The sequence below is a fragment of the Chamaea fasciata genome, unplaced genomic scaffold, assembly GCF_029207755.1.
Source record: "Chamaea fasciata isolate MVZ Bird 193981 ecotype frontalis unplaced genomic scaffold, bChaFas1.0.hap1 SCAF_8, whole genome shotgun sequence".
NCBI classification, from domain to species: Eukaryota; Metazoa; Chordata; class Aves; order Passeriformes; family Sylviidae; genus Chamaea; species Chamaea fasciata.
Window position 1 is genome coordinate 16005069 of NW_027094093.1, and position 15690 is coordinate 16020758.

Below are 15690 nucleotides of genomic sequence, written 5' to 3' on the forward strand. Positions count from 1 at the left end.
TGAGCTGGAGGAATGTGTGCAGGCCTGCAGTTTACACAGATATTACAGCTGAGCAGGTTTTGGTGCCATGTATGATGTACTAACTGGTTTCCTTTGCAGTAGGATATAGTTGACTTAGTTGTGGATCATAGTTCCAATCACAAATTATGTTCTGCATACTTCAAAAAGTAGGAGAAGAAGAAAAGTGACAATTTCCAATAAAAAAATTCTAAAAAATTATTTTAACTCTTCAGAATTGTGCGCTTACAAATAGAGTCTTATTGCTGCTGAGCAGTATAGATTATTTTCTGGTCTCAGTGGTCAAAGAAAATGCGAGATACAACACTTCTAGCATTAGAACAGTTGGACTACTGCGTTTCTTACTGCACAGATTCCTCTTTATCTGAGCAATTTTCCTCTCCGACTGAGATGAAGTCTCAGAAAGTGTGTCAAATATGAATAATTTTTTTTTTTTGTCCTGCTGGGTCATTGTTGCTTCTGAGTTTTGAAGTCTGTGTCAAGGTGTCTTTCACCTATTCTTGACTAAGATGGTTTTCCTATTAATAGAGTTACAGTATTTGAATTCCTTGTGTTCAGATTATGATCTTGACTGGGTTTTGCTTCAGCCACTGTGTGAGGTTGTGAGGTTCAGTGGGAACTGCAGCTGTTGGGGAAGGTCAGCTCTTTGTCCACACTCTTATTTCCCTGACAGCTCTCATCCTGCCTCTGCAAAGCTTGCAGAAGCATTGGTGGCACATCTGTGTCTTGAGTATGAGAAGGAAGCAATAAAGAAGATTTTCCTATGTGAATTAATCACTTGTGTAGATCACATCAGATTTGTCTGCTTCATCATATGTAGTTCTCAAAAACACTTCTGTATTCCAAATATTGTTTACTTGTAAATAGTTTTTTGCATGTTCGTTAAAATGGTGCAAGAATGAATTGGTGGTTTTTGTTGCTGATTTCTTCTTTTGAATTAAATTTTTATGTTTAAAATTAGGTATTTAAAGAGAAATCCCATGGGTTATGTCACCTTTATAGCATTGCTCTGATTAACTTTTACTTATTGCTATAGCTGATGAGTTTAGAGTAGTCAAGAGTCTTTGTTGCTTGATCTACATTCAGTGTGACATCAGAAAATCAACTTAGTAGATGAAATTACTGATTTCACCTGAGAAATGTTTTCCTGGTAGTATTTTAATGAATTAATATGTTGAAATATCAATATTGAACTTTTTCATTTTAGTCTAAATAATATGTGCTTAAAAAGTATAGGATATAATCTTGATATGTGATCTGATTACAAATACACCATTTTTTCCTAACTTTGATTATTGTTTCCTTCTACGTAGAAAATAACATTGGTGGAAAGCTTTGTTTTTAACATTTTTTCTTCTTTTTAATGAAATGCCATAAATTTAATTAAGTTTAGCCAATAGTTCATTTTTCTGTACTAACACAGCATAGACTAATGGTTTGTCCTTAGAACTGGGAGTAAAGAGTTTATATTTTCTTTTCAGTTTTGACACAGTTTGCAATGAAATCTTGTGCAATGTTACAAGGATGGGGCAAATATGTGATGTAGATGAAGTAGACTTCAATTTCTGACTGCAATTTTTACATTCTTGTATAGATGATGAAATCTAAGTGAAATTCAGTTCTGTGGTAAATGAAGCTTTAATCTTGAAGGTTTTACTCATTTTTTCATTTGTTTTACAGAATGTTGTTCCAGCTGAGGTGTCACTTGTTTGTGTAGTAAAGCCTGATGAATTTTGGGATAAGAAGGTTACACATTTCTGCTTTTGGAAAGAGAAAGATAGACTTGGCTTTGAGGTATGTTGACCTTTTTTCTACTTAAGTCAAAAATATAGTTTCTGAAATACTGGTATAATTGGATGACAACTACAGTGTCTTTAAAATAACTGTATTCCAGATGCTTTGTGGATAACCTTAACAAAACACAGTGGCTGTTTAACTTTTTCCATTTTTAATAAGACTTTCTCCATTTAATATTGTTATACTTACAAACGTGTGGTATTTTATTCTTTGCTTAGCAAGAAAATAAAACTATTTGATACATATTGTGGGTGTTTTGAGTCAGAAACTGTTGTACAGGATTTAGTGTGAAATTGTGTGAAATTTTTCATGAATTCTCTAATAGGCTGTAGATGTACATGGTGTATGGTGTCACTCTGTCAGCTGTAACCATTCTGACAAATATCTTATTGGTATTGCATGCATCTTCTCTCATTTTGTGAGTTCTTTGACATCAGGAACAGGTTATAGATCCCTTGTCAAATACGTGCTGACACTGTTCCGAGTTGTGAGGCAGTTTGTACAAGAGACTACACGTTAATGGTAGCAGTTCCCTTGTTATCTCTGTCTGGGAGGTTAATGGAAACCTCAATTTTCCCTTTTTTTTTAGAAAATGTCTGTGTCATCAAACTTTCCACTATTTTTTAAGTTAATCTTGATTGAAATACAACAGGCATGTAGCATGCATCCCAGTCATAGTGTCTTCAATCAAAAACATGAGTGTGGTGTTGCCTGCTTTTATAAACTAGCATATTGTTTGAAGCCACATCCAGGATGAGAATTTAAAAAGCCTCTGAACTAACCGTCTGTACCCAAAAATACTATTTAAGAGCCACTGCTTAGAAAGTGACTTAAGTTTGCAATACTCAGTTTCACACAGATCTTTCACAGCATAAGGTAAATGTCAGAGCCCAGAGAGCTGCAGTAATGAAGGCAGTCCCCCTCTTTAGAAATCTCTACTGTGTGATTTAGGCTCTCTTTTCCCAGCTACCCTCCTGTAAATAAAGTTCTTGGGTAGGTTCAGGAAGTCTTTGAAATTGTGATATAAAAGTATGTGACATAGCAGTTGTTAGTGTATATATGATGGTGTTGCTAGTTTGGAAGTTAGTCCTTCTAGAAGATTCTTCCTGGGTTTTTCTTTAACATGACTCAGCTAGAAAGCATTTTTAGACAAATAAGCAGAAAGCCTACAGAAAATATATCAACAGAGCAGGGCTAATTTTACATGACTGATAATAAAAGATTTTTTGTTTCATTTTAAGGTTTGGCTAACTGTCAAATTTAATTTAGTAATCTTTTTAATTTGTAAAGCATATTCTGTGCTAGTAGTCATGTTGGCATTGTTGGCATAGACCACTGGAATTATGTAACAAAACTTTTTGGTTTCTGCTACTTGGTTGCAGTCAGGAAAACTGTTTCAGTAAAAATGACCCACCTTCTCTGGGCTCCAAATATTTGTGTCAGAGACAGGAGTATGTGTTTCCTCTTTTCCAAATATGAGTGCGGAGCACTGATAAGGCTATGGAAGGTCCAACTCATGCACAAATCTACAGCTGCATAATTTTGTATTACTGGCAGTAAAAACAAACAACACCCAACTCATGTTTTGGATCACAGGTTAGATTTGTGTAACTGCTGGTAAAATTCAGGATTGGTTTTGCACCAGTGAAATAATTATTAACTAAAATTTTTAATTAAAATATGAAATCTTTTTATTCACTTGGGTGTGATCTCATTTTACTTGAAGTAAATGCTGTGTAACTAATTTCTAATGGGGCATCACATCTACCTCCTGTTTCCTACTACCTGATCTGTTCTTAATTCCTTGCTTAATATTACTATATGAAGCCATTAATCACGGTGTCTTCCTTTCTGTTCAAAGAGATCCTCTGCTTCAGAGTGAGATGTGGTGCTGATGAGTTGCAAAGCACTGAAAGTAAATGTGGGAACTGAGATCAAACAGTACTGGGTGGATAAGTACAAAGAGGTGGGCTGATTCAGCTGAGTAAAAGTTCATATCTTTATTTCTGGTTAGTATCAGTGTTGGTTTTGGACCTGCCTCAGGACAATTCCCATTTGTCCTCCAGCAAAACTTTCCTCTGTAACTTCATTCCTCCCTTATTAGCAACCAGTTCATGTGTTAATTGAAGCAGTTTTATCTGGTCCTGTGCCATGCTTCATAAGCGGAGAGTTGTCTTAATTGTTGTAAAGCTGTCTTTCAGCTGAAATGTGGCATATATGACACTGTAATATTTAATACTGTTAGTATTTTAAAAGATTGAAGTACAGGATTTGAGTATAAAAACGGCTGTGTTTTAGAGTTGGGAGGTGGTGCTTTTTGCTTCTTTATTAATATACTCCACATGGTGATGTGAAATAAATCACTCTTTTACTAGACGTAGTGTGTTGTATTTGAGTGTGAGCTTTTCTTATGTGAATGAGCATATCTGGAAGAAAAAAATTACCATAAAAATAGAAGGAATGTACAAATTTGTACACAATGCAAAATTGCCTGTAGATTGGTGGGGTTATTTCACACACCCATTCATTTAAGGAACTTGGAGGAAAAATAATCTCTGAGCCTGATTTAGGTATTAGATTAGTACTTTGAAAATCAGTTTGTCAGAAGCAGGAAAGAAAAGGATGTGCTTGCTGTTCTTATCCTTGTGGAAATCAGGGAGCAAAATTTTAAAAGTTCACTTAGGATTTGGAGAAAAGAAATCAAGTGCATTAAAAAAATGGAATAAGAGAAAGGAAAAATTGAGTGGTAAACTGCCATGAATTAGTTGAAAAAATTAGAGTATGTCACATAAAGATCTTTATAATCCTGAAGTCCAAAGTCGGAGCAGTTCTAAATGCTTCACACGTCTACTGTAGCAGCTGACAGCTCTAACACTCTAGTAAAGAGTGTCAGGAATTTCTTAGGATAATTTTTCTGCAGCATCTGTTCTGGAAAAATCTCAAGTCTCTAATCTACCTTTTAAGAATGATGCTAATGAGTATTGCTCAAAAAAATGAAGAATGAACAACACTTTGTACAAAGTACTTAATTTTTGTCCATTTTCAATTCAGTTTGTTAAGGCTGAGGCACCAGAATTTGTAGCTTCCATGGACTTTCCTAAAAAGGCATATAGGAGTTCCAGACAAAATTGTTTACTTAATTGCATCTCTTTTCATCTGTATGCATCTCTGTTGCTATTTTTATATGGGAGGCAATGGGTTCTCGGGCAAATCAAGGAATTGTCTGTGTGGACCTGGGGCATGTAATTGTCTATGTAGACCTGCATTTGTGTCACGTCCTGAATTCTGTCCAAAAAAAGCATGTTGAAAAATACAAGAATCTTTGCCTATTTTTTCTCCTCTGGGATGTAAAAATGAGAGTGTGCTAATTATTGTGAGCCCTGGAGGGTAAGGTGAGTGAGTGGGTAAAACCACAAGTGAAGGAGGCAGTTCCTGGGAGTGGAGGTTATCTTGTGTTTATCTAGGTTCTGCCAACTGCTCTTGAGTTTCTGGCATGACAGATTTCTATGGCACTGGTGAGATAAATATTTAACTTGTGTTTCTTGGTGTAATGTTAAAGAAAATCGTCTTTGCTTAGATTAGTGTTCCATATTAAACAAATAATACCCTATGCTACTCAGTGTTTAATCAAATAGTACTTCAAAAAATTGATTGAAATAGTATTTAGCATCAAAAAATACGATTGTTCCCCTCAGGAAGAGGTAGCCTTTGCTTTGCAGTTCTGTGGCAATGAAGATCTTATTTAGATTACACTTGTTTAAATTTTATATTCTCAACATACATGTGTATTGCCCTCTGTTGGAAAGTAACTTCTCGTTTTCAGATTCAGTAGTGTGGCTGCTCTGATATTACACACTTCAGAAAAAAGCTCCTTGTTAATGAAATTTTACAGCATCTGGTTCTCAGGTAGCTCCTGGGTTTGACTCTGTGACATTTGTATTAAAGAGCTTTTTCATTTCTTCCCTTAAGAGAGAAAGTAACTTCGGATGGATGTACTTAACATTTTGGAGCCACTTTTACATGTCCTCTTGAATATCTAGAATTCCTCTCTCATCCTGACTTCTGCCTCTGTCTCCTTGTAGATGATCAGTAAAAATTGCAGAAAACAGCAAATGACATAGAGAGGTCAGCTTACTGCAAACAGTATTTAAAGCTTTTTTATTACGAAAGGTACATGTTGCATGGGTCAAAATCATGTATTTTCACTCCTGAGAAATAGAATTTTGCACTTAAGGCACAAGAGTTTGCAGTCCATGTTTTTAGTTTTGTCTTTCTTCTTTTGGTTGACAGCTTTTACAAAGGTTGTTTTGATTTTATTAAAAAATACAGCGCTTCTACTTTTCCCAAAGCACTGTTTTGAGTTACTTCTTTAAAGGCTTTCCCAAGGATTTAGCAGGCCAATATTGTACAGAGCAAGTTTACTGACTAGAGTAGAGCAAGGATGAGAGCTGCTACCACTCTTCCAGGTTTTTAAAAGAACTGAGTACAGATGATGATTCCATGGTCAGTAGCAAACAGGACATGTTGGAAACCTACTACCACTGTCAGCTTATTAGCTGTTCCTGTTGTGAGAAGTGGGTGGATCAAGTGGGAAGGGGAGCAAAGATTAAAGGATCCAATAATATATACTTTTTTTTTCCTGGTTTACCATCTGTCCAGATCTATTTGTTTCTCCCTTGGGAAATTTAAGCTCTTCATTTTAACATCCAGCTATAATCTGCTGTCCAAAAGCTTTTACTTTAGATTATGAGAGCTGGTTTTTTTTCCTCCCCTTTTCTGGAATCAATGGTTTGACTTGGGAAAATAAAGAAGATCAAATAAACTTTTCAGTTGCAAGCAAACAGGGTTATTTCTGTTTTTTACAGCTGTAAATTACCTTCTCTTTACCTGTGGTAATATGTTGAAGGGTGAAATTCAAAGGCAAAAGTAAAACACTAATTCATAAGGGACAACTTTTTCTAGGATGTGGTGTTTTGACTTCTATTTTCAAAAAAGATCAAAGATAATTACTTTGGATTTTGAAACATTTTGGGAACCTGACAGCAGAAGTTTGCTGAGCTTGAAGTAGAATTCACATCTGTAAAAGAGAAGTGTCTTCTCATTGTGCACATTGCATTTTTCAACATTTTTTTTCTTCTTTGGCTCTTGGTCTGTGTACATATGGTCTATTAATCTGTAATAGCTGATTAAAACACTATTTCCAAAGCTTCAAAGAGTCAAATTGCACTTTTGACACCTAGAAAATATCAAAGCTAATTGACTAATTTAAAGCATATAGAGGATATTAGGTTAGCACTGCCACTAGTTCAGGTTTAGAGCAAGAGCTAAATTGTGTTCAGGAACCTTCATTTCTGCCAAAACTTAGTCAAAAATTCAAATGTTTGAATTATTGTGAAAAGTTCAGACAGGATTTTAGCAGCTGGCCCAATGAACAGTCAATAAACAATGTAAGAAAGAAGTGGTTTTTAAATCGGAAACCTAGATAATTAATGGGTTTGGGAGTAATGCTTTAAGTTGCAACAAGGTTTATTAATGAGGTGGAAGTTTTCATTTTTCAATGTTTCTCTAATAAGATGTAGCAAATTTGGGTTTTGACCAAATCTCTTTGGTGGGTGTTTATTTTTTGCCAGAAGATTATTTTTTCATAAGGCTAAAATATTTTTTTTGTGCAGGGTTTGCTCTTTCAGAATTTTTTTATTTAAAAATACATCTCCCTACTAGAAGTTTGAGGGCTAACCCTTGCCCACTCTCCTTCCTGAAGGACCTCAGTTAAAAGAATTTGAAATAAGTGGTCTCAATCTATTTTGTCAGGCTATTTGGGTCTTTTCAGAACTTGTATGTCTGAATGAGAACCAGCTGCCCTGCTTGCTTTAGTTCCCATACCAAAATTAGTTTTCTTTAATGAACTCATAGAGATGAATGTTGAAAATTACCTAAACTATGAAGTGTGCCAAAAGAAGGAAGAACAAGGGGCTTTTTTTTTTTTTTCTCTCTTGGACATAGAGTCCTCTGGGGTTTGGGCTGGTTCCTGGCATTACTTAAACAAGCTGCTAGCCAGTTCCATTTACAGCAGCCATGTACCATTTGGAGTACAGGACAATAGTGTATATTTGGATGTTGCTGAAAGGTTTTCCTCCGCAATAATAGATGGTTTGTTTGGAGCTACTTTGAATCCTTTAGTTTCAGTATCTGCAGGGAAGTGGTGCTGGAATAGAAGTCTCTCTCTAGTTAGCTCTTTCCACATATTCTTGTGCCCTACAAGAGTATGTGAATGATTTGATAGGTTATGGAAATTTTCTTTCCTTTTTTTCTTTTGTTTCTGGCTATATGTTATCCATATGCCTGATTCTATAGAGAGGTTGTTTTTGGGGGATTTTTTCCACAGGAGTTATTCCAGGCTTAGCATATCTTTCTTCAAAGCAAAGCTGTGCTGACAACTTTTGGTTTAGGCTTAAGCGAATAAGGCTCATTCAGGAGCCCCTATAATGCAGAAATGAAAGCAAGAAATTAGTTTTCCACCTAGCAGTGGACCTGTGTTTTCCTGTATGCCCTGATGTGGATGATGAACTAGATTTTTCTCCTGCATGACTGACTCAAGCTTTTAAGTGTACTAAGATTTGAATTTTTGACTATTCTTGGAAAGAGTATGGTTGATCCAACTTTTGCTGAGCATATTTGCACTGTAAATGCAGACACTTAACTTTTATGGCACAAACTCACCTCTGGGACTGAAAGTATTGCCAGAGAGTGGTGAAAATACTGTGTGCTTTGCAGTATGATAGCCTGCTACTATATTCACTAGAAATAGATCGTGTTATATATGACTTAATCACAAAACATCAGTTCCCAGCAGGAAAACAGATATCCAGGGAACACATGTGCTTTTCCCACTGTAAATAGACAAGATGGTAGAGATGATGCTCTTACAGGACTGTGCATGAAGTATACACTGCATGTCAGAATTACCTGTCTGGTTTAGGCCCACATTAATTGCAAACAGCTGTATTTCATTTAAACATTTAGCAGTAAAATCTGAACCACAGAAAGATCTGCTCAGTATCTCTAGGCACACTTCTCAGATACTTAAGGAAAATATGAGCATTACCTACAAGTGACCTATTTTATTGTTGCAGGTTATTTTAGTATCTGCTAACAAGCTGACACGATATATAGAACCATGCCAACTAACAGAAGATTTTGGAGGAACTCTCACCTATGATCACATGGATTGGTTGAATAAGAGGCTGGTTAGTTATCTGTGTTTTGGGGTTTGGGGTTTTTTTAATGTCTCTTTCTTGAGCCTTGATATTTTTTGTTTTGTGTGTGGGAGCTATGAAGCATGTAGGAAGTGGTGACACGTGTAGTTGTTCAGTTCATTTACATGAATAGTCTTGGGGTAAGTAGCACTGTCTTTACTCAAGGGATAGTAAAGCTAATGTCATCAATTTGTTGAACAACCAGTTCCTTAATGAAGCTCTTTTAGTAACATTAGCTCTAGAAGAGCCTGAGTCTATGGTTTAATTGCTATAACGGGAAATTGGCTGCTGTAGGAGAAGACCCAAACAAGGAGAAAATACTTGAACTCTACAGATCCTCCTGGGTTATCTCTTAGGTCTTGGTTGCTGTGGTTTTAAGCTGTCCTACACCAAAACCTCTGTCAGTGCAGTTTCCCCAGTAGATCAAGAAGCAGTAAATGTCTAGAAGCAGCTACAGCCTTTAATTATTAATCAGCACAAATTGTTTAAGCAACTGTTGGTGTACATAGCTCTCCAGAATGTTCTCATCTTTTCTTCATTGATACTTGCTTTTCAGTTACTTAAATGGAATTTGCAAATCCATATGTAGTCTTCATTGACACAGCGTGTTCCCTTCCTGTGTAATCTGTTCTTAAAATGTGTCTCCACCTAGGATCTCCAGGTGGGATCTCCAGGTGTGTTGCAACTGCACCTGCTTTCCCCTGAAATTTTCAGTAGTCCTAGATAAGTTAAGGAAAGTTCTTTGGCAAGCTATTGATTAATAATTTAATAATAACAATAAGACCTGAAAGTTACTGTGCATGTCATGTAAGGCACCCGATTGTGCTCAGTTCTGTTAAAAAGCAAAAGCAGCCGTTAGAAGTCAAGTACAGAGGAATTGTCTGAACAGTACACAGTGTCTTGACTGTACAGGTGTATATCTGAGACCTGAAGCCCCTGAGCTCAACGAAACTGATGAGGATATTTTAGTCTGTATAATATAATAAATTTTTCTTTTTTTTTAAGTTACTCATTATAATATGGTTCATTTTAATAGTGATTAGAAGCTGGAATCTTTAAAAAATGATTTTAATCCTTCCAAGTAAGCTGTCCGGTAGTTAAATAATATGCCTTGATTCTCTAGCATTATTAAAGGCTTAAATGAAGATGTAGAATAAATATGTCCATAATATCTTACAGGTTTTGCAGATATCTCAGTTATATTCAGTGTAATATTTACTATCTCCCTAAGGAATGTTAGTGCTCTTAAGTGTTCCTGCATGAAACTGTTTTCCGTTGATTCCTCCCTACCATCTGAATGCTGGGAAGTAATTACTCTGTGTAGAGACTAAAGTATGGAACTACTGGATAAATTTGCATTCATGCCTTCAATGCAGCTACCTAAAATTTTTATTTCTTAAATTAAAACCTTCCTCTTTATTTAGGTATTTGAAAAGTTCACAAAAGAATCAACATCTTTGCTGGATGAGCTTGCTCTAATTAACAATGGAAGTGATAAAGGAACTCAACAAGAGAGAGAGAGGTATGTGATTTGATTTTTGAAGTCAATGCTTTTGGATTATAAAATTTCATTGGAATTCCAGAAAAATAATACACTTTAAATACCCTGAAATGTGTAAAGAAATTCTAAACCTTTATAATGTAGGCTACAAAATACGTGAGTGTGTGTGTATATGGATGCTCATTCAGCTGATTACATACACTTCCACTTGTTTTGATTCCGTGAGTTGAAAAAGTGAGGACTTCACTAAGTGAGAAAAAAACTTAGTCTTTTAAGACCATTAGGTAGTTCTAGCCTTAGCTGAAGTTTTTAATGCTACTGTAATACAAATTTTAATAATATGTTTGTTATTTTTTTCAAAGATCAATAGATTTGAACTTCCTTCCATCGGTTGATCCTGAGACGGTATTGCAGACAGGTATAGTAAGTCAAAAAAATTAGAATGCTGGTCAGTAAAGTGACAGAATTCGTTTTAGGCCCCAAGTGAAATCACTGAGGGCACGGCTGCTATCTTAGCCATCTTCACAATGTAACAAGCCTATTGACTACTGTAATCTTTGGGTTAAAAAAAGTGTTGCTAAGAAATGGAAGAACTCCAAACATTTCTTTTGAAATACATATTTTTGTAATCCCACTAACATCTTTACAATATTACCATAACTATTACGTTTAATTTTGGGAATGCTTTGTTTCTAGCTGATGTCAATATATTTGCCTTATACAATGAATTCATCTCAGTAGCAAATGGTTACAATACAGAAAGCAACTTCCTGTACAGTTCTGGCAATTTAAATCAGTTTAGTTCTGAGCTGATCATCTGTCAGAAAAGTGAAGCATGCTTTGCATCTTGGACTCTCCATTCAGCATTAAATGATTTGGCATTCTTTAACATCTTTGGTTTAGGATGAATTTCCTATTGGCAATAAAGTATAATAGTCTATTGATTTGGACGGGATTTTTTTTTTTTTAAGTTAGTGCCTTTGTGGAATAAGAAGTAATGCATAGTGTTAGGTGGTGATCAGAGTCTGAGTGCTTAGAATTTTTACCTTGTAACCTCCTATAAACTAATGTGTGGATCACATGTAATACTTGTCACAGTGGCTTTGTGTGCCCTTTGTGGAAAACTTTAGCCTATCTAGATGTGGGATAATACTGGTTTGAGTTAAAAAGTAAAACCATAATTGCTTACTCTGGTCTTTGAAGTTTTTAAAACAGGAAGTGTCTGTAGACAGTGTCACCTTTCCCTTTTAGAGTCACTGTATTGAAAAACTGAGAAAAAGAAAAATTAAACTCTCCCAAATTAAATTTTTATCTCCTAAGGATAGATGTGTACAAAGGGTTTAGAAAAGGCTTCTGTCTTCCGTAACTACAGGTACTGAAGCTCCAAATCCATATATCTAGTTCACAGAATTTGATAACAACTTAGTTCGAAAAGGTGTTTTTACCTGGAAAAATAGTGGTCCTGTGCTGCTGAAACAATACAATAAAATTTCAAAATTACCCCAGTAGAACAAAATTGTAAAAGTCTGCTTGCTCTGCAGCTATCTGTACTTACCTGCGGAGTGTTACAAAAGATGAAATCCAAGATGTTTGTGCTATAGTACAGCAAAATGTATTTGAATTCTTAAGACATTTTCATTTCAGAGTAATATATGCTGAGTAATTTAAAGTTGTTTGCTGCAATTTTCAAACCCCTTGGCAATTTGAATGTCTCAATAGTAGCAGTTGAACTTAGTCTTTTGTTTCTGCATTTTCCTTGAGGTATTACTATTCCTCAAGTAGTTGGTTTTTTCTTTTATTGAACTGTCCTGTTACCATTTTAAGACCTGCAGAACTAATGATCTCCAGCTGGCGTGTTTTCACTTTGACACCAACATCTCTTTAGTGACCAAACACTGTTTTACTTTAACTGTTTCACTAAGCTTTTGAGGAACAAATCAATGATCTGAGTTTACTTGTAGCGTGTTGTTTACATATTGAGAACTTTAACACAACAATAACATTCTTCAAACAGTTTGAGCAAAAGATTAAATAGTCAAAACATGCTATTTTTGTGTATATGAAAGTCACTTCACTCTAGAGAGTCTGTACCCTCATATGATGCTTAAAAGCACAAAGAAAAGGGCGAGACAGATGAGAACAGAGTTCTGAAAAAATAGTTATTATTCAGCTTCACACTCTTAATGAAAGAGTTGTACTTGCTATAAAAATCCTGAAAGACAACAGAGAAATTATACAGTCAGACTTTTAGTACCTCCAAAGCATTCATTCAGTATAAGAACATGAATTGTTTGAGAGAAATACTTTGGTTACTACTCAGCATTTTGAGGTAAATCAGAATACTTCAAAGTTGTTTCAGACTCAGGACTGTGTTTTTCAATTTTCCTTACATTAATCAATGCTATTGTCAAATTGAGTGTTAGTCCCAGTATCTCTTATATATGTGAAATATACCACATTTCTTCTGTTTTATGACTGATCCAGCCCCACAAACTGACCAAAGCTCTGCATGAAATTGTATCATTTAATGTGCCTGATGTGTGAAAGATCATTAGCTGCAAAAATACACTGTTGATGGTTTAAAAGCAGGCAGCCTTACTACTGATTTTTGTGGTTTTATTCCTCGACTCTGGATTAACCACATCATTCTATGTATTCTTAAAGGTCACGAGTTACTCTCAGAGTTACAGCAGCGCCGGTTCAATGGATCTGACGGAGGAGTCTCCTGGTCTCCGATGGATGACGAGCTGCTGGCTCAGCCGCAGGTGATGAAGCTGTTAGACTCCCTCAGGGAGCAGTACACCCGCTACCAGGAGGTCTGTAGGCAGCGCAGCAAACGCACACAGCTTGAGGAGATTCAGCAGAAGGTAATGCAGGTAAGCCTGGAGCTGTTCTTGAATGCGGTGAGGTGAAGTTTTGAGCTCGAGTCCCAGACTGTGTCACTCCCGTCACTTCACAAATGCGAAGTGTGCTAGTTTCACTCAGCTTTGTTGTGGCTGCCACAGTGACTCGATATGTGGAAGTTGTTATAACATAATATATTTGCTGCTCAGTGTGGCAGTGCGTGGCTGCATTGTTGGAGGTGCAAATGCCTGCCCTGCTGGCAAAGGGAGAACACCTTTGAGCATCAGCTTTGCTTGAGAGTTGAAAACCTTCCCCTGCCCATGTCATTTAAAGTTCCTTTTACTGAAGATAAGCCGTTATTTATTCCTTTATTTGTCTAATGCTTGGTAGTTTAACCTAAGCTGAAGTGCTTAAACTGTCTGTATTTCAGGAATACCCTGACAAGAATGAATAAAAACTTCCTAATCAATTGCATGTTAAAGGTCATGATGAACTGGCTTGGTCCTTTGGAAACAGCCATGTAATTAGCACTTTCAACATTTTCTCAGCAGAGTCTCAGTAGAGAAAATCAAGGAAATGGAATTAATTTGTTCTTTTTGTGTTTATAACTTGAAATTAGATATGTATGTTTTTAAGATTCTGTATAGTTTGAATATGCAGAAAATGGAATAGATAATTGCTTTTAACCTTTCAACATTGGCATTTCTAATGCATGATGAGTGCAAGTTGAGTACTTGCACTTTACAACATTGTAGATATGGGTAAAAATAAAAACTAATCAATTTTGTGATGTCTAGCAGTGAAAATAGAAATCTACCAAGGAGATAATTTTAATTTCTATAGTAATTTGATCACTGTAAAAACAATCTAAGAAGCAGATGTCATTTGTTGATATATTGAGCTGGAAGTATTAAAAATTTATGAGAGATTAATATAATCCTATATAGAGCATATCAGCACAGCTGTGGATATAATCAGGTGAGGTTCTTTTTCCTGTGTTTAGGCTTTAGTGGTTGAACAAGATGTGATTTTTATGATATTTTGGCAAACTGACATTGTTAATGGATTTAAATAGACTTGTTTACCATTACTCAACCTCATTTTGCAATATTTGTAATAGAAATAGTTACTTGTTTTCTCTCTGTACACTACAGATGTTACCTGGCAAGTGAACTCAGTTTCAGTACACAGGAAGAATGTGTTTTGCTCTTTTGCCAAACTAATCAGTTTTTTTTTTTTTTAAGTGCGTTTAAAAGCTTTCTAAACGGCACACAAATATTGCAGAAAAACTTTGGGTTTACAGCAAAAAATTAGGCTAATAGAGTTAAAGGCTAAAAGTAAGAAGCTAATGATGTACCAAAGGAAGCCAGTGGAGGCAAAATGCCGTGGAGTTTATTTTGTCAAACAGAAGTTGCCATATAACAATACTTGCAGCACTTTAATTAGAATGGGTGTTTTTCCCTTGTGTGCTGTTATTTTTTTCTTCTATGTTTTGATCTTCTGCTAGGTTTCTTTACAGTTTCATTCCTGTTTCATTATTTATGTACCATCTTATATTGCTAACAACTCCTGGCTTGCTTTCGTGTTTCAATTTCACTATTTGCTGCTTCTCCTTACTGTGACGTGCTTAGTTCTTATTCCTATCTCAAAGCCCTCTTATCCAAAATCAGCCGTCGGCCTTATGCCTTCAGTATCCTACCCTCTCTTTTGAATTACCCCTCTCGCTTCTGTTCCATGTTTTTGTTTTCCTCTCCCTTGTCTTTTGTTTTGTAATGCAAAGACTGCAATGACTGTCAGATGTATTGCAATGAGCAGTTTTTCTGAATGCTGTTTATTTTTTTAACTCTGTAGGTTAGGATAAACTCTGGTTTTGTCCCTCCTTAGGCAGAGGTGTTAATTACTACTTTTCTAATCTTAATTCACAAAAATACATGTGACATCTTGCAGTAGTCTTGTCATTAATGATTTTAAAGTTTATTTTCTGAAAAATTGCATCATATTTTTCTGCGTGTCCCCTAGTAACTCTTCCCTCCTCAGTTTAAGCATCTGTCACAAGAACAGCCATCTGCTGGCCTAAGTAGTTGAAGGGTCAATGCAGTCATTGCTGGAAACTTGTAATGGGGAGGTGGTCTTGGGTCTTGCCCAGAGAGGGCAACTGCTGAGCAGTAGCCTTGTCCACTGTTTCAGACTTGCATGAGAACTGTCATTTCCATGTGTAAGGACATTTCTAGGCCACTCTGACCTCAGAGGGGGACATCTGCTGGGTCCCTTCAC

At 36.0% G+C, this 15690-nt stretch overlaps 1 protein-coding gene across 6 annotated transcripts in view; it reads left to right on the top strand.

Annotated features, from left to right (window-relative positions):
- SESTD1 (SEC14 and spectrin domain containing 1) overlaps positions 1-15690 on the top strand; it is a 49371-nt gene that overhangs the window by 19014 nt on the left and 14667 nt on the right. For 5 of the 6 annotated variants that reach the window (XM_066189834.1, XM_066189838.1, XM_066189839.1 and 2 more), the window contains 5 exons: positions 1699-1812; positions 8949-9062; positions 10496-10593; positions 10935-10990; positions 13237-13448. In XM_066189834.1, coding sequence (XP_066045931.1) covers positions 1699-1812; positions 8949-9062; positions 10496-10593; positions 10935-10990; positions 13237-13448 — 594 coding nt within the window. The remainder of the gene's footprint in view (positions 1-1698; positions 1813-8948; positions 9063-10495; positions 10594-10934; positions 10991-13236; positions 13449-15690) is intronic. The other variant, XM_066189840.1, reaches the window with a different exon arrangement.